Genomic DNA, 20104 nt, shown 5'->3' on the forward strand with positions numbered 1-20104 from the left:
AGTTTAGAGTCTATCCTGAGAGTAAAGAGGAGCCCCTGAAAGATTTCTCAGCTTGAGCAGTAAAATCAGATATGATGTGTGGAAAGCTCATTCTCTCTGTTGTGAGAACAGATGGCAGGTGGGTGTGCCTGGAGGCAAGGAGAACAATTCCCAAGCCTGAGGGAAGTGTGTAAATAGAGATAAATAGGCAAATTTCAGCTATGTTGAGAAAATAAAATTACCACGATTTGATGGTACTTGAATGTAGACAGGGAGGAAGGAAAAGGGTCAGTAATGACACCCAGGTTTCTGGTCAGATGAGCTGTGTAGACAGCAGTGATAATGATTTCAGTGTTGTTGTTGTTGTGTCACTTTCAGTATTAGACGTGTTTTTTTTACCAAATCCCAAGCTCCTTCTCCAGCAGCTATTCTTTTGAAGCATTGGGAAAACATGTTAAAAATACTTTTCTGACTCATGAAACCTCAAGATGGATTATCGTAATGTCCACACGAATACCATAAGAGTTAAGCAAACAAACATGTCCAGCCTACTCCCCCAGATATATGTACTGGATTGAAAAGTGAAAAAGTAAAAGTGTTAGTGGTTCAGTCATGTCCAACTTTGCAAACCCATGGACTGTAGCCCGCCAGGTTCCTCTGTCCATGGAATTCTCCAGGCAAGAATACAGGATTGGATTGCCATGCCCTTCTCCAAAGGATCTTCTCGACCCATGGATCGAACTAGGGTCTCCTGCATTGTGGGCAGATTCTTTACCATCTGAGCCACCAGGAAAACCCATATTGGATTAACACTTATATAATAAAGTTTTTTCAAAAACCTCTTCTCCCATTGCAAACAAATCTTCAGTCTTCCATAGCACCAAGCGAAAGCATTTGCAAACAGTCAGCTGAACCAGATGAAACTGACATTTCTGCAGGTGGCATCACCAATTCAATGGACATGAACTTGGGCAAACTCCAGGAGACGGTGAGGGACAGGGAGGCCTGGCGGGCTACAATCTATGGGGTAGCACAGAGTCAGATACAACTTGGTGATTGACCAACAAGCAGTTAAATATTGGAGATTTTATATGATTCAACCCCACCCTAGAATATCAACACTGGAATACCTCATAGTTTTCAGAGTTCACAATCCAGGGCTTACCAATCTCATTCAATTAACTCTACTTTCTGCTTACAGACAAATAGAATGGGAAAACCTGACCAGTGTCTCAGAATTTTTCCTTCTGGGACTCTCCCAACAGCCAGAGCAGCAGTGGCCCCTCTTTGGTCTATTCCTGTCTATGTACTTGGTCACAGTGATGGGCAACCTCCTCATCATCTGGCCATCATTGCTGATGCTCAACTCCACACTCCCATGTTCTTCTTCCTGGCCAACCTCTCCTTCACTGATACCTGCTTCATTTCTACCACAATCCCCAAGATGCTGGCAAATATATAGGCCCAAAATCAGGTCATCTCCTACACAGGGTGTCTATCACAACTGTATTTTTTCTTGATGTTTGGGATGGTGGAGGCATTCCTCTTGGCTGTCATGGCCTATGACAGCTACATGGACATATGCTACCCACTCCATTACATCATGGTCATGAGCCCTGGCCTCTGTGTCCTCCTAGTGTCTGCATTCTGGGTCATGAACGCCCTCCACTCCCTCCTACACACACTCTTGATGAGCAGCCTGTCCTTCTGTGCAGACCAAGAGATTGCACACTTCTTCTGCGACATCAACCCCCTTCTGAGTCTGTCCTGCACAGACCCCTTCATCAGTGAACTGGTGATCTTCACTGTAGGGGGTCTTATGGGTCTGGTTTGTGTGCTTTGCCTGGTTATTTCTTATGCATACATTTTCTCGACAATGCTGAAGATCCTCTCAGCTCAGGGGAAGTAGAAAGCCTTTTCCACCTGCAGCTCTCACCTCTCTGTGGTCTGTCTACACTTTGGGAGTTCCTTTTGTGTTTACTTCAGCCCCCTCTCCAACCACTTGGCACAGAAGAGTGCAGTTGCATCAGTGATGTACACGGTGGTAACCCCGATGCTAAATCCCTTTATCTATAGTTGGAGGAACAGAGACATCAAGTCTTTCCTGAAAAAGCTAATGTGGGCTAGGAAAAGTCATTCCCCTTAGTGGGAATGACTTCACATCTAATATAGGGGTCCCTACCCAATTACATTCACCACAATTAAGCAGGGAAGAATGAGAAAGAGAGAAAAAGTTGGGAATCTCACTTCTAAGACCTGTGATCTGAACTTGAAATATTCATGCCTAAGTTACAGGACACATTAGAACAAACCCATTATCAGGGCAATATCATCAGCTTAAGTTCTTACAATCATAATGTTCTAGAATTATAGCCACCCAGTTGTATAATATCGTAAAGGATGTGCTTGAATCTTTTGAAACCACATGAAACCATGCCAAAATAAGGGAATATTTGGTTGTGCTACTGCATGTAGCCAAGAATAAACTCCAGGAAAAAATAACTTTTTCCTGCCATCACTGGGACCTTGGTGACTTGGACCCATACCAATAGCATTTTAACTCTGAGACTCTCCATGTCTGTGACACCCCTAGGCTGAAAGAACAGACACTGAGACTGGGAAGGGTTTGATTGGATGGAATCTTCAGCTAGACCTACTATGATATTTTACCAGGCATCCAAATCCCCATCCCTCCTAACACCTTAAATTTCACTTGACAACTTCATTTTTATCTTTGGGAAAAATTTTGCAAGTCAATTTCATCCTGCATCACTTGGCATAATGTCTGGCACCATTAAGATGTGTTAAATCCTACTGGCATGGTTGCAATCATAACGCTAGGGATCAGGAAAGAATGATTTTATGACTATTTCAAATTTCTCACCCGAATGACTGAAACCCCTCCTAGATATTCTCTAGTCCCCAGTTTCTCCTCATTCCATCCATTCTGTACACTACAGTCAGATGAATCTTCATAGAATATGATTATATCATCACAACCCTATTAGAAAATTCAAATGGTTTTATGCTGCCTGCAGAATAAAGTTCAAACGATTTACCCAAGCATTAGGTCTACCATCACCAGTTCATAACTTATACAACCCACAGAGAGCCCACAGTGTTCTGTATTTCTCCCAAGATCAACTCAAGCCAATATCTGCATTATGCTGATTATTATTGATGGTTACCAAAAAGCTAAGTCAGTAAACATTGGAGCAAACAGACATACAATAAGGTGCCCCAAGACCAGTTAGATGCTGTAGGAAAATGAAAAGTTACGACAGGGTGATATTTTTCATTCTCTTTAGGTACCTGGTTGTAAGCTTCGATAACATAGATTGTTATTTCTGTTGATAATATCTTTTCCAGTGGAAATCAGTTGTTGATAGCTTGTGCATGCATGCTAAATCACTTCAGTCATGTCCGACTCCTTGCGACCCTATGGACTAGCCCGCCTGGCTTCTCTGTCCATGGGATTTTCCAGGCAAGAATACTGAAGTGGGTAGCCATTCCCTTCTCCAGGGAACTTCCTGACCCAAGGATTGAACCTGTGTCCCTTACTTCTCCTGCAATGGCAGGCAGGTTCTTTACTACTAGCACCACCTGGGAAGCCCCCGTTGACAGCTCACCTACTCCCTATTCACCTGAGAGTGAGTCCACACACTACCTTCTGTCAATAAAATATAGTATAGCAAAGTGGTAACAGCACTAGCAAGTTCAAATCTTGGTTTTGCCACCTGTAAGCTGTGTGACCCTTGGAAATTCTTTAACCTTTCAGAGCAAGTATAACTTACCTCATTGTGTTGTCAGGAAGTTTGAATGTGGTTCTGTCTGTAAAGCATAGTTTGTAACGAATTAGATATAAATGTAAGCATGTACTTCCTAGAATATATAAAAAAATAGAATATAGTATATTTTCAATAAATGTCAGCCCATTGCAATAATAGTTCTTGTTAAAATGAAAGGTGAGCAAGCATCAGATTATGTGAATTCACTCTCAAGCACTGCTGCTAAGGATTGCCTATGGCCTGCACTGTGAACCTAGAAGGCATCCTGTCTTAAATCATTCTTTTGGAGAACATTCTGGGATTTAATGCAGGATTTCTCACTCACTGGGATTCACATGCAGGGAAGATTTCTGTCTACCTGTGAAATGATGTTTGTCCTGGTGGTTCAGAGGGTTAAGAATTTGCCTGCAATGCAGGAGACCTAGGTTCAGTCCCTGGGTAGGGAAGATCCCCTGGAGAAGGGAATGGCTACCCACTCAGGGTGCTTAAATTTAAGGTGAAATTTTACCTACTTAAATACACAGGTTTGCAACATCCCATATTCCCTCCCAATTCATTGACAGTTGTGCGTCTTTCACTGTTTAACATTCACCAGTATTTTAATTCTACCTTTTAACTTAAATTATGTGTTACTCTTTCACACTGATGTTTTGTATATGAATTTTTGTGTAACAACACAGTTTTCATGTTTGTCATAATTATATCTTTTGAGGTGTGTCAATACACCCTACACCATAGTTTTGTCAAAGATTGTTTTACTGTGCTGTTTGAAGATTAACTCACATCTTTGAATATGAAAAAAAAATCATTTCAACAAACATTACTTTATTGTGTGGTTTATTCTCCTAGCCTAGAGTCCTAAAAATAAATACATCCACATATACTTATTGCTTGTTTTAAAGCTCATATTCTACACTGTCAAACTGCTATCAAATAAAACTGTTTCTGCAAGATCTCACCAATACTGCTTCACTGTCCTTATTCATTTTACTAGCTTAATAAATATTGTTATTGTTCAGTTGCTAAGTCATATCAGATTCTTTGTGACCCCGACCCCATGCACTGCAGCGCCCCAGGCTTCCCTGTCCGTCACCATCTCCCTGAGTTTGCTTAAACTCACACCCATTGAGTTGGTGATGCTATCCAATCATCTCATCCTCTGTTATCCCTTTCTCTTATAGCAAAATAAAATTACTGGTAGAGTTATTGAAATGGAAAATTATTTCTATCATCTATGATTACAGCAAATCTTCGGTATTGTTACTTCTTACCCACCAATATATTTAATAAGTAGACATTTATAAATGAAGCATATGGTTCCTTTTGATGTCACAAAAGTTCAGGGCCATTTTCTGAATTTGTGTCCCATGGAGAAGCATGTAGCCTAGTCATGTTTGCACAGAACAATGATTACCTTACTTTTTTCTCTTCTCCTGTTACCTTTTCCCATGCTCCCCACGCCTCAGCTTTGTCATGTAAATACCCCAAGCCTTTAGCCTTAGGAGATACAGATTTAAGATTTGTTCTTCTCACTTGGCTGCCTCATGTATAAACCCTTTCTCTGCTGCAAACCATGGAATCACAGGATTTGGCTTGCTGTAAATCAGGCAAACGAATCTGGTTCAGTAAGGTATGAAAACAACCTGTGTCTGTTGATGCATGAATGGATTACGATGTTGTGGAATATAAACACAAAGGAATATTCAGTTCAGTTCAGTTCAGTCGCTCAGTCGTGTCCGACTCTTTGAGACCCCATCAGCCTCAGCACGCGAGGCCTCCCTGTCCATCACCAACTCCCAGAGTCCACCCAAACCCATGTCTATTGAGTTGGTGATGCCATCCAACCATCTCATCCTCTGTTGTCCCCTTCTCCTCCTGCCCTCAATCTTTCCCAGCATCAGGGTCATTTCAAATGAGTCAGCTCTTCGCATCAGATGGCCAAAGTATTGGCTTTAAAAAAGGAGCTCCTACCATTGTGACAAAACATGGATCAACCTGAAGGATATTACACTAGATGAAATAAGCCAGACACAGAAATAAAAATACTGCATGATCTCACTTACATATAGACTCTAAAAAAGTTAAATTCATAGAAGTAGAAAGCAGAATCATTGCTACCAGGGTGGGGAGATGAGGGTAAGGGGAGATGTCTTCAAACAGCCCAAAGTTGCAGTTATGTAGGATTAGTGAGGTCTAGAGATTTAATTATAGCATAGTTAATAATACTGTATTATATACTGGAACTTTGCTAAGAGAGTAGACCTCAAGTGCTCTCATTATGAAAGAAAATGCTGGAGATGGATATCTTAATTAGCTTGATTGTAGTAATCATTTCAGTATATACATGTATATCAAAACATCACGTTGTACACCTTAAATATATACAAATTAAATTGAATAAAAGGCAATGAATACACAAAAATAAATCTAGCAAAAGATTTGGGAGATGATTACTCAGAAGAATGCAAAGTGTTATTGAGATAAATAACAAAAAAGTGGAGAAATACACCATGTCTAAGACTTAGAGGACTCGATATTGCAAAGAAACCCATTCTCTTCCAAATTAATCTAGTTTCAATGCAATACAATTCAAAATCCTAGTCAGTCTTTTTTTTTTTTCCGAGAAATTAACCAGCCAAAATAAAAATGGAAATTGAGAGTCAAAAATAGGCAAAGAAATACTAAAGAAAACTAAAGAATTTAAACCATGTAACAATGCCTTTAAAAGATACAGTAATTAACGAGTGGAGTATTGATGCAAGGATCAACAACTGAGAAATGAAACAGAACAGAGTCCAGAATCATGGAGGTGCAGTCATCTGACTAATGGGAAATACAGCGGGAAAAAGATGGTCATTTCAATAAACGGGACTGGATCAGTTAGATATCAATATCTGTGGGGGGGGACATATCTTCTTGATCTCTACCTCACCCAATATCATAATCAACACTAGATTAATAATAGATCTAAAGGCTAAAGGGAAAGCAATAAATAGTTCAGAAGTAAAATATAGGAGACCATTAATAAAGATTTAGGAAAGATTTCTTAGAAAAGATACAAAAAGGAATAATGATAAAATGATAAATTGACCCATACTGACATTAAAATCTTCTCTCTCCATCATTAATTGAGTAAAAACCAGTTGTATTCTTACTACAACATCTCATGAATTCGTAGTTGCAACATATAATTACAAATCAACCTGAAAATATCAATAGAAAAATGGGCTAAAGGCCTGAAAAGAGAATTGACAACAATATATACATATTAAAACAGTAGCCATATGAAAAGACACTTGGCTTCAGTAGTCATCAAGAAAATGCAAATTTAAAACATAGTAACACTACACAGAGACCAAAACAGCTTAAATGAAAAGGATGGAAAAATGTAAAACAATTAGGAGCAACTGGAACTCTCATGTGCTGTGAAAAGGGGGAAAACCGGCTCAAGAACTTGGGGAAACTATCTAGAACTGTCTACTAAAATCAGATATATGACAGACAAAAGAGTATAAACAACACACATTCATTGATATAAAGTATAAAAATGGGTAAAACTAAATTAAACTGCTAGGAGTGATTACTCTTGCAGAAACAATGACAAGATAATATGAGGGGAATTACAGAGTGTGGAAAATGTGTTTGTTATGTGAGGACTGGTTACTCATGTTTTTTTGGTTTCATTTCATAAACTTTGCAAACGTCAGTGTTTACTATGTCTGACTATTATACTACCTGGAGTCCTTTTATATCTTTCATCTGCTGGTTTTTATTTTTGCTACCTCATTTCCTTGCGTATCTGCTTCTCTTTGGTCTTGTGCTTGATACTGTGTTTGAAAAAATTATTCAGAGAAATAATGTGAAGGCTAGGGTGACTTTATCTTCCTCTAAACATGTGGGTTTTTTTTCAGTTACTTTTACTTAGTATTTGGAGTCACTAGCAATGTGGGCTTGTGAGTGTGTGCTCAGTCACGTCTGACTATTTGTGATGCTATGGACTGTAGCCCGCCAGACTCCTCTGTCCATGGGATTTCCCAGGCAAGAATACTGGAGTGGGTTGCCATGCCTGCCTCCAAGGGATCTTCCCAACCCAAGGATCAAATCTGGGCTGCCTACATTGCAGGCGAATTCTTTACTATCTGAGTTACCAGGAAATACAGGCTCACCCCAATCCAAATTTCATACTTGAGACTTTCCATTCCCCTGGGTACTCAAAGCCAGGCAGGAGCACATGCTTGATGTCTTCTTTAACTCTGGTGTACTCTTAAATTTCAAGGAACCCTTTTAAGAAGGCTTCCTAAAAGGAAGACTTCCCCATATGGAGCTCGTTTATTCCTTGTAAGTAAAATTCATTTCCCAAGACCTTTACTTATAGATATTAACACTGGAGCAATTATCCAGGTTCATCTCAACAAACTGTCATGGGATTGCTTCCCCAAGGCCTCGTCAAAACTAATAGTAGGCATGCCCCTAGAACACTCCTTTTTCTTTATGAATGTGAGGTTGAAACATCATTTCTCAGATTCCTCATCCTCATCAGGGCACCCACAGCCTTCCATTCTGTCTCCTCTCTCACAGGGACAGAAGATCCAGGCACTAATACCTTCTTCCCATCTTTAGCCAGTAGGACAAATCACTAAGTCCTATTGACAAAGCAGTGTCTTAGGGTCATCTGTGTCCTGACTGAATTTTTTATCCTATATAGGAGAAAACTGGAGGCAGCAGAACCAAGCGACTCTGAGAGCCACACGAACAGAGAGTTAGGTATGGCCATCACAAGCTCATGTTGTCTCTTTTCTCCTTTCCCTATCTTTTCTCTTCTCCAGTTTCTCTGTCTCAAAAACACAGTCACAAACATTGAAAGAGCATTCATACAATCCAATTCCTTAGTATTTAAAGATAATATAAAATGTCATCTAATTCTTATAGCATGCTATAAAATGCTGTCACATGCCTTGCTGCACCTGCTTCTCAAACTTCCAAGAAAGTCCTCATGGACGAGATGAGGTGGCTCTGGGAAGACGTATGCCCTCCTCAAGGTCATGCAGCTAGGGGGTGACACAAGAGATTCAAAAGACTAGTATTCCAACACCAAGCATGGAATATTTTCCCATACCACCTCATATTCTCCCCTCTCCACCCAGCCATACTTCAGCGGAGTTTGTGTCTCTAAGGCTATCTGACCACACCAGTGTTCAGAAACCACTGACTTGTACAGAGGCAGAGCAGTGGTTCCCCTACGTGAATGATCAGAATCACCAGCTTATTGCTTAAAAAGGACTTAGTTCTCAGTAAAAGAACCAGTATTTCAAGGAAGGAGAAACAAAGAGATGAGAAAACAAGCTTTTTGTTTTAAAGCATCACTGGTGATTCCAGTGCATGCTAAAGTGTGGGAGACACTTACCATTGAGGGCAAAAGCCAAGATACTAATTTCTCTGGGTGTCCTCTGACTTTTCCCAGCCCTCATACTTGCCTCCCACCCTCCCTCCCATCAGGCAGATGCCCCAAAGGGAGCTGAACTTCCAACAATAGGCTGTGAAAGTAAGCAGCTTTCTGATGAGGTCTAAGGAAGTGGAAAACCTTTGTCTCCATGGCAGAAACAGGTAGCGGCCAGGTATGCTCAGGGTTAGGGATCACTCGGGGAGTCAGTTTTTCCTTCTTAGGCCAGTCTGTGGGTCTTGGAGTAGTCAATTCTGTTTTTCTAAGGGGGTGGGCAGCTTTCATTTTGCTAGCCTCAAGTTTCCAGGTTTTCTATGTCTTTCCAGCTCCAGGCTAACATAAAGTGCATACACCTAGCTTGGAACTCTCCTGGTCAAAGCTTCATCTCTGCCACGGTATCTCTTGGTGACCTCGGGGACAGATCTCAAGCTAAAACCTTCCTTTAATCACTAGGAGAAATAAATGAACTCATTTTTGGTGTAGAACCATAGATGAATTTTATAGTAACAACAGACAAGGGAAGCTGTACATACACAAAAGTCTCTGGAGTCTGTGATGAGAGTTGGGCCCATTTTCACTCAAATGTCACTACCACAAGATTAGTCTTATAGTTTGGATTCTTAGTGTTGAAAGAGAGTTTAACTATCACCCACTCCCAACAGAAGCTTGAATCAGCTCTGAAACAATCACTCAGCCCGTGGGATCATGTTCGAATGCCTCTGTGATGAGGAGTTTACACCCACACCAACCCTCCTCGTTAGCTTAAGTCTTCTGGAAGAGAGCCCGAATGATCTTTTATTACCTGGGTCCTGACTTGAACAAATCCTATCCTTGCATACAGGAAACCTGCATTAATACACTCCCTCACTCTGTGTCTCCCCTTGGAGATATCACTAAGGTGCCAGTCACAAACAGTCTCCATCAGGACCATTCCCTGCAGACACAGGTGGGGTGAGGCAACTTCTATCTATGTAGGGGACAGAACCAGGTCCAGAATTGTGGAGACTGGAGCCACTGATGCCTCTTTATCTTGAGAGTATAGTTTTTTAACAGGAAGACATAGGAGATAATCAGAAATTTGAGAAAATAGTTAAGAAAATGACTTGTTTAATGATCATTCCCATTTGGGTTGGGGAATTGCCTCTGTCAACTCTTGATATGGTTTCTGTGTGTGTGTGTATGTGTGTATGTGCTCAGTCATGTCTGACTCTTTGCAAGCCCATGGACTGTAGCCTGCCAGGCTCCTCTGTCCATGGAATTTTCCAAGCAAGAACACCGGAGTGGATTGCCATTCTTTACTCCAGGCTATCTTCCCAACCCAGGGATCGAACCCTAGTCACTTGCGTCTCTTGCACTGGCAGGCAGATTTACCACTAGTGCCACCTGGGAAGTCGATATGGGTTTTTTTGTTGTTTTCTTTTTTCTTTTCTTTTAAAATTTTTATTTTTTTCCCATTTACTTTTATTAGTTGGAGGTTAATTACTTTACAATATTGTAGTGGGTTTTGCCATACATCGACATGCATCAGCCATGGATTTACATGTGTTCCCCATCCCGATCCCCCCTCCCGTCTCCCTCTCCACCCGATCCCTCTGGGTCTTCCCAGCGCACCAGCCCCGAGCATTTTTGTGAAGTAGAGTCATTTGTTTCTTGCTGCTTTCAAGATTTTCTCTTTGTTTGCGCCTTTTAGCATTTTTCCTATGATGTGTATGTTTGTGGATCTCTCTCTGTTTATCTCACTTGGAGTTTGCTAAGATTTTGGATGTGTATCTTCCAATAAATTTGGGGAGTTTTAATAATTATTTCTTCAAATATTTTTCTGCTTCTCTCTCTTTCTCTCCTCCTCTTTCTGGTACTCCCACTACATATATGTTGGTGTGCTTAATGGTGTTTTACATTTCTCTTCATTTTTAATTATTTATTTTCTCTTTTTTTTTCAACTTGCATAATCTATATCCATCAATCTAGAGTTTACTAATTCTGCCAGTTCTAACCTACTGTAGAGGCCCTCTAATGAATTTTTTATTTTAATTATTCTATTTTTCAACTCCACAATTTCCATATGCTTATATTTTAAAATTTCCTTCCTCTTATTGATAATCTTGATTTGATTTGGCATTGTCATTATACTTTCTTTTACTTCTTCAGTCATATTTTCCTTTAGTTCCATCAACATATTTTAATGGTTACTTTGAAACCTCTCTCTGTTAAGCCTGTCATCTGGTCATTCTCAGAGGCAGTGTCTCTTGCCTGCTCTTTACTCTGCAGTATGGGTCATATTTTTCTGTTTATTTTTATGACATAATCAATTGCTGGAAATGGGGAATTTTGGCTAACAACTCTGGGTACTGAACCTCCCTTCTGGATCTTACTATTGTTATTTACTTATTTGTCTAGCTTTGACTGAATTATTTTATGATAGCCAATTTTACCTCCACAGCGTTAAGCCTCTGATGTTGCTCCTAGGGCAGCATGACCATGGATATGTTTACAACACTGAACTGACAGTAATATTGGTAGACCTCTTCTTCTCTTTACCTCAAAATACTGAGCTGTTAAACGCTACTAAATAGCAGCTGATGCTCTATTATTTTTAACAATTCTCTGGGGCATAAATTGCTCTCCAAAATAATCCAATCAAATTGTGACCCCTTTGAAGGAATAATGTTGTAGGTCAGAGTTTAATATCTGTTCTGTCCCCAAAAAGGCTCCTCTCTGCAGTCTTATTCCTCAGTTTTCCACATGAGCTGACCTATATAGCCTAGGCTGTATAAGTATTAAATCCATGAATCTCCTCTCAATTACCTTTTGCCACAAACTCAGCAGTTTTGAGAGCATCTTTTGGCCTGAACTTCCATGATCTGTTGCAACACAAACTTGGTTAAGAGCTATTTTTAGGGCTGTTTCTTTGCCCAGTTAAATCACTAAGCCATGGCTCTGGAGCTGGGGGTGAGAAGACAGCAATCTTTCTCAGTAACCCCACAACCCCTAGAAGCTGAGCGCTTTGTTGAAGTGTAATGGGATTGTTTCACGTTAAATTTTATCCTAACCTTTGTTGATTATTTTTTACATATAATAACTATAGGTAATGTTTTTTGACTGCTCACTGCAGACCAGCTCTTCATGTTAAGCATATTGTTACTTACTTTATCCTTGTCCTGATCCATTTACACATGAAATTGATTATTAAAGAGCTCAGGTAATTTACTAGAGAATTCGCAAGTGGATACACTCACACTTGAATTCGAGTGTTTCAACAATACAGTCTTAGTAACTGCAAAAAATGACTATGGGAGCAGTATTAGTTTGGGATCCATATACTGTATGATTGTCCAGTTTAATGTAAATTCTTTATTTTTTTTTTCTTTTATTGGGTTGGCCAAAAAGTTTGTTTGGTTTTTCTTTTTGGCCAAACCAATATTTTCCTTTTTTTAAAACCCTCTTTATTTCTAATGGCATTTCAGGTAAGTATCTTAAATTTCCCACAGGCAAACAGTGATAATTTTTCCTTCTCTTTTTCAATATTTTTACTTACCCTTTCATTGCTCACTTGTATAACACCCATTTTTATAATGGATATACCTATTTAAAATACCACTGGAAAACTTATGTAATACCACAGAACAACATACAAATATTTAAGCACTTCAAGAGTATTTATGATGATAGGATTTCAAATATGACACAGACATAATGCCTATAATATTGAATATGCCAAATTTGAAGTTCCTGGAATGCTAAAGGTGCATAAAGATTTCTCATGTTCTATTCTTGTATCTGTTATTACTTTCTTTCTAGTGTAAAAAGAAATTATAAAACTGGGTCTAAGATACTTTAATGCTAAGAAAACAGATGACTTTGCTTATCTGAATGTGTTTTTTCGATTGAGGGCACTTAACAGATGTTTGTCGGTGCTGATATTGCAGACAGCTGGGAAAATGCATGGAGGCAATCAGACTGGGGTCTCTGACTTCCTCCTCCTGGGGATCTCAGAGAATCCTGAGCAAGAGCGGGTCCTGTTTTGGATGTTCCTGTCCATGTACCTGGTCACGGTGGTGGGAAACGTGTCCATCATTTTAGCCATTGGCTCTGACTCCCGCCTGCACACTCCCATGTACTTCTTCCTGGCCAACCTCTCCTTCACCGACCTCTTCTTCGTCACCAACACAATCCCCAAGATGCTGGTGAACCTTCAGTCCCAGAACAAAGCCATCTCATATGTGGGGTGTCTGACCCAGCTCTACTTCCTGGTCTCCTTGGTGACTCTGGACAACCTCATCCTGGCCACGATGGCATATGACCGTTACGTGGCCATCTGCCACCCGCTCCACTATGTCACAGTCATGAGCCCTGGGCTCTGTACTTTGCTCCTCACCTCATGTTGGGCACTTGCTGTCCTCTATGGCCTCATGCTCACCCTCCTCATGACCAAGGTGACTTTCTGTGGGTCCCGGAAGATACACTACATCTTCTGCGAGATGTATGTCCTACTGAGGCTCGCATGTTCCAACACTCAGATCACTCACATAGTGCTGATCACCACAGGCATCTTTATCTTCCTCACTCCCTTTGGGTTCATGATGGTGTCCTATGTCCGGATTGTCAGAGCCATCCTCCAAATACCCTCAGCTTCCAGCAAATACAAAGCTTTCTCCACCTGCGGTTCCCACTTGGCTGTGGTCTCCCTCTTCTATGGGACCCTTTGTATGGTGTACCTGCAGCCCATCCAAACCTACTCCATGAAGGACTCAGTAGCCACAGTGATGTATGCTGTGGTGACCCCCATGATGAATCCTTTCATCTACAGCCTGAGGAACAAGGACATGCATGGGGCTCTGGGAAGGCTGTTTCGAGGGAAAGGCTTTCAGAGGTTGACATGAGGGCAATATTGTAAAAGGGGCATTGAGTGGTCACTGGGAATTTCTTCCTCCATGTACAAGACATCTTATGAAATAAACAACATGACTAGGGCAAAACTCTAGCTCAGAATTAGTATATATATCTGTGGTGAAGGAAAGAAATACACATATAAATCAAATTCCCCAAGCACAAAAGTCTTGGAAATAAATAAGATCACACTAACGTGGTAACCAGTACCGGCTTTCCTGGTGGCCCAGCTGATAAAGAATTCACCTGCAATGCAGAAGACCCCAGTTTGATTCCTGGGGTGAAAAGATCACCTGGAGAAGGGATAGGCTCCCCACGCCAACATTCTTGGGCTTCTCTGGGGGCTCAGACAGTAAAGAATCTGCCTGCAATGCGGGAGACCTGGGTTCAAGCCCTGGGTTGGGAAGATCCCCTGGAGGAGGGCATGGCAACCCACTCCAGTGTTCTTGCCTGGGGAATCCCCATGGACAGAGGAGCCTGGCGGGCTACAGGCCATGGGGTCGCAAAGAGTCAGACACGACTGAGCGACTATGCACAGCACAGCACAACAGTAATACCAGAATTTTGTAGCAAAAAATCCTTCAACTTAGGCTTTCCCAATGGCTAAGCAGGTGAAGAGTCCGCCTGCAATGCAGGAAACACAGGAGACCCTGGTTCGATCCCTGCGTCAGGAAGATTCCCTGGAGAAGGAAATAGCAACCCACTCTAGTATTCTTACCTGAAAAATCCCATGTACAGAGGAGCCTGGAAGACTATAATCCAAAGGGTCACAAAGAGTTGGACATGATTGAGCTACTAAGCACATAGCATGTATCCTTCAATTTACCTGACCACAGTACTACAATGCCAAGAATATTTCTTTCTGGAAAAATACAGTATTCCAACATGTTTAGTAAATAAGCAAAATGAACCTGTGTCAAAACTATTTTACTTTAAGCAAATCTTACAATGACCACTGTAAAGAAAAGTTATGACATGAAAAATTTAACAAGCAGAAACTAAAATAAAATGTTTAAATGGTTTATTTTTCCATATAATTATAAAATGAACAATGACATTGTGAAATGTTGTTGTATTAAATGAAATAATTGGGCATCAAATCCTTTAGAGATTTTTGAGTATCTTTAGGATTTAGAAAAATTTTGTGCTTCAAACAGAGACAAGCATTCATATGGTCTGTTGCCACGTGAGAATATAGGCAAATAATACCACTCAATTCACCATATTTGTTTGTGTTGTTGATGAAAAGTTTGATCATTTCTCAGAAATTTTGGCTAACACTCTAACAGGTTCAATATCAAGATATTAGTTGAAAATATGTTGGGGGAAAGAAAAGCTTCAAATTTTTTATGTGAGATGATTGAAATTACTGGCTACAAACTGTACTCTGGCCATATTGGTAATAATATCAAACATTTTTTAAAAATAAAATCCAAAGTGGCAACATTTTGCATGACACTGAATAGGAGTTTACTTTTTGCAGTAATTTTTCAGTGCTAAAAAGTAAAAAAATGAAGCCCATCACATAACAGTGATTAATATCATAAACTGAATGTATTCCCAAGAATTGAACTGGTCATTCAACCCTCTACTTAATATCTTGGATACACAAGATTGTGGCCTTTGGTACTGCATGGAGGTTAGGCATCATGGGGCCAAAAAGGCTTTTGGAAATGTTTAAAGAAAATGAGTTACTCGTGTGAGGCAAAAAAAAAAAAAAATTTAACTCTAATATTTGCAAAGCTTTGATTAGATACACGGCCTTGGTTTGACACTGAAAATCATGTAACCATTCTGAATATTTCTCTGCAAAGGAATTCACAAATAATTGCAGAAATAAATAATTCAATTGACTGATTCCTTTTTTTAAAACTGTCTTTGCAAACTTAATTTGGCAAAGAATAATGCAAGCTACTCAAAATTGCTAAAATGCATTTACAGAAATGAAAGTACTAACCTGTCTAGATATCTAAAATTATAGAGTTGAAGAATGAATTATTTTAAAAGATTTCTTTATTACCAATTGTATGACAATAAATATATTATGACAATATATGTCTATATATATAACAATATATATAAATAATATTTATATGACAATAAATAATATTATGTGTTATATGAATATTTTAGCTCACCTCTCTCAATATAATGGTATAAATAAAGAGCAAAAAAATAACATTAATGATACAGTGCAATGTAATATTGAAAAATATATAACTTAGAATATTAAAATTCTATTTATATAATCTGAAAAGCAACTCTAAATATAAAAATGCTGGTGCAAAAATTTGACCTATATTCAGAGTGCATGCATTTGCAAACAGCTCTTACCTATTATTAAACAGGAAAAAAACTCTAAATATCACTCCTGGTTATTAGACCCAAGTCTGAATTTTCTACTAGGTAATTCAAGAGAAAAAACAAAAGATGTCACACTAGTCAGAAAGAAAACTGCCAGATTTTGTTTCTAAATCAAAGGAGTAACAAGATACAATAATATATTTAATGATTAAATATTTCTATTTTCAATTAGAATTTATTCAATATGAAAGTTATATCATCTCTAGTAGCATAGATTTTTGAGTTATGGTAGAGGTATATATACTCCATGTATTCATAAAATAAAATATCTTTGACCATAATCCTGCAGTTGAGTTTTCTTAAATCTGGTACACTTTACACTCATCGTATTTCTTGCTTGGCTCCCCAGGAATACAGCTTACAACTTCAGTTCTATAATTTCTGATTGTGTATGAAGAAAACAGCAATTCAATGCCTCAATAAGAAATATGAAAAGTACATAAAAAATCAGCATGATTGATTAACAAGTGATTGGAACTGGACAGAATCCACCGTTATAATGGAAGAGAGTAAGATGCTATAGTCTGAAGATGCAGTATTGTATGGTCACGGAGATCTAGAGCTGTGAAGCCAAACTACCTGAGTTCAGATCTTAACTACACCACTTATTTCTTATGTGATGTTGGACAGTAAATTAATGTTTCTATCACTTTGTCTGTAAAAAGGAAAATAATAGGAGCAACATCATAGAGGTGGTAGATTAACAGATGGGAAAAGTGCCTGACACATACAAAAACACTCAGTAAGTGTTTTCTATTTATTATCTCTCTTAAAGGAAGGTTGCTCTGATCTGGGCCCAAAAAGTAAAATTAAAGAACAAAATGCTGTTAGTATATGCATGGAGATAAGGTAGTAACAAATGTTTTAATCATGGTGAAAAAAGGAAAGGTGTATCAGAAATAGAGAACTCCAGGAGTCTCTGTGCTTCTGTGAGCCAGAAAGCGTACATTTCATTCTTTCTTCATTTGTGAGCATCATTAAGGATTTTTGGGCAGGAAGAAAGCAATGATTCCAGTGATGCTTGAAAAGCTAATTCCTGAATTGACATGGATAATAGACATTCTGCACAAAAAATATATAAATCTTATTTTCAAACATGAATTCCACCTGGGAAGAGGAAAATAAAGATGCAGAGCAGATGGTTTCCTGACCTCAATTCTACTTCAAACACAGTTTCATGGTCATCATATTTTCATATTAGCCTTTATCATGGGGTTTTGCTTGAATAAAAAGGTTAATGGCTTCAAAACTGAAAAAAGAAAGCCACTGATTTAGAGTAATACTCCACTGGCAACATTACCATAACCACTGAGTTAAATAGTGTAAAAATCCCAATTGTTACCGTTTTAGAGAGAAAGATATTTTCTTTTTCCAAAAGACTCTTCCCAGGGCTCTTTTCATGTCTCTGTTCCTCAGGCTGTAGATGAAGGGGTTCAGCATGGGAGTCACCACAGTGTACATCACAGCCATCACAGTTTCCTTAACAGTAGAATTATTAGTTGATGGGCACAAGTAGAGACCAATAATTGTCCCATAGAAGAGAGACACCATGGAGAGGTGGGAGCCACAGGTGGAGAAGGCCTTGCGGATACCCCTGGCAGAAGGAACTTTGAGGATGGAGGAGACAATTCGTGCATAGGACATGATGATGAGTAGAAATGGGATCACGAGAATGAGTCCTCCCATGAAAAGTATCACCAACCCATTGACTCGAGTATCAGAGCACGACAGCTTCAACAAAGTAGATGTGTCACAGAAAAAGTGAGGAATCACATTGTCAGCACAGAAGGACAGCCTGGCCATGAGCAGGGTGTGCAACGTGGCATGGGCAGTGGTCAGCACCCAGGACAGCGCCAGCAGAGCGAGACAGAGCCTGGGGCTCATGATGGCAGCGTAGTGCAGGGGGAAGCAGATGGCCACGTAGCGGTCATAGGCCATGGCCACAAGCAGGAAGCTCTCAAGAACTCCAAAAAACAAGTAAAAATACATCTGGGCCAGACAGCCTGCGTAGGGGATGGACGGGGCATGGCTCTTCATATTCTGCAACAACTTAGGCATGGTGACAGAGGAGAAGCAGAGGTCAGAGAAAGACAGGTTACTGAGAAATAAATACATGGGTGTGTGGAGGTGCGGGTCCAGTCGAATCAGGAACATTATGAGGAGGTTCCCCAGGACGGTGGTAACATACATGGCCAGGAACAGAGCATAGAACAGGTTTTGATGCTCTGGCTGGATAGGCAGGCCCAGAAGGAGGAACTCTGAGATGATGGTTTGGTTCCTCTTTGCCATTCTATAACTCTATTATTTATCTTAAAAAAAACCACAGACTTTAAATCCAAATATAAAAGTAAATAATGTGTACAGCATGTGGCTTATTGTCAAATGGTGGATGAGTGAGAATTTAGGCACAGGCAACAGGTGACTCTACTGAAACTACCCCTGAATAACATTCATGTCTCTAAATCCAATAACATATCCCATTTAGTACTAATGATCACTTTTTTCCTTTGTAGGTCTCTCTCATCTCTTGGCCGTGGTGATACCTCATGCTCCTGTTTTATTCTGGCCTCCATAACAATGCCTTCTTCACACAGTCATTAGAGAAGTCTTCATGACAAATCATTATTTGAATATTGGGGATCCTCAGCATATTGTCCTTCTACTCTTATTCAGCCCACACCATTCTTCTCAGCTACAGACCTGGGTGTTCAACTCCCTGATGGCCATCTTATTTGCATGTTTCACCTTCACTCCAAGACAAATCTTCCCGATATTAGGCCTGTTGTTTCTTCAGTTCCATATTTGACTCACTCCCAATGTTCTCTACCTCAGTGACTGACAATACCACCTATAAGATATACAAGTCAGACCTGAGAGCCATCCTCCCTCTGCTAATCTCTCCTTGTTCATTTACTATATGTTTCCAGTCCCACTTTCTGAACATCTCTCATATATGCCCTTCTTGACATCTTACAGCCACCATTTAGCTCAGTTACTAGTCTCACCTGAACAATGTCAACAAATTTGGACTCTCTCTAATTTCACTTCCCTACAATGCATTGACATTACCCAGAATCATTCTTTATATATCTCAAACGTTTCCATGTCACCATTCTAGCTGAAGAGTTTCCCCCTTTCCACTAACACAAAGACCTTATTTTATCATGGGTGACATGGTCCACAAGACCTTATTTCATCAAAGCAATGAGCTCATGGCCAACCCTCTCTCTACTCTAAGTAGACCAGGTATCTCTCATTTTCTCAAAGGCAGACTATACTTTCACCCAGCATAGCACATCATGCTTCCATTACCTGGATGTGTGCTGTCCCCATCCCACTCCATTCCTTCTCCTAGGAACTCATCTTCCAGATCATTAAACATGGATTATTTGCTCTTTGCTAGATGCTAAAGATAAAAAAAGGTTCTACTTTGTTCACTGATGAACATTAATATCTAGGACAATGAGAAGCACAAAAAGAAAACTTTCAGGCCATCCAAGAGATTACTGAATTGTTTCAACAGACACCAAAAATATGGAAGGTAGAAACATCCACTGACAGCCTTTCCAAATCTGAGCTACAAATCTGACAGCTCCCTTATCTAAATCATTTGTGTTGATTTCCAAATACTGTACTATAGACTATC

At 39.7% G+C, this 20104-nt stretch overlaps 2 protein-coding genes and 1 pseudogene across 2 annotated transcripts; 2 read left to right on the top strand and 1 right to left on the bottom strand.

The window, feature by feature from the left end:
- Positions 1-1070: 1070 nt before the first annotated feature.
- LOC136148997 (olfactory receptor 1G1-like) lies at positions 1071-2125 on the top strand (annotated as a pseudogene).
- Positions 2126-13145: 11020 nt separating this feature from the next.
- On the top strand, positions 13146-14087 carry LOC136149947 (olfactory receptor 1D2-like). Its single transcript, XM_065910647.1, has one exon. The coding sequence runs from the start codon at positions 13146-13148 to the stop codon at positions 14085-14087; it is 942 nt and encodes a 313-aa protein (XP_065766719.1).
- Positions 14088-17796: 3709 nt separating this feature from the next.
- On the bottom strand, positions 17797-18747 carry LOC136150171 (olfactory receptor 1468-like). The gene has a single exon (XM_065910926.1). It carries the CDS (start codon positions 18745-18747, stop codon positions 17797-17799), a length of 951 nt encoding a protein of 316 aa, XP_065766998.1.
- Positions 18748-20104: the final 1357 nt, after the last annotated feature.

The sequence above is a fragment of the Muntiacus reevesi genome, chromosome 18 (assembly GCF_963930625.1).
Source record: "Muntiacus reevesi chromosome 18, mMunRee1.1, whole genome shotgun sequence".
NCBI classification, from domain to species: Eukaryota; Metazoa; Chordata; class Mammalia; order Artiodactyla; family Cervidae; genus Muntiacus; species Muntiacus reevesi.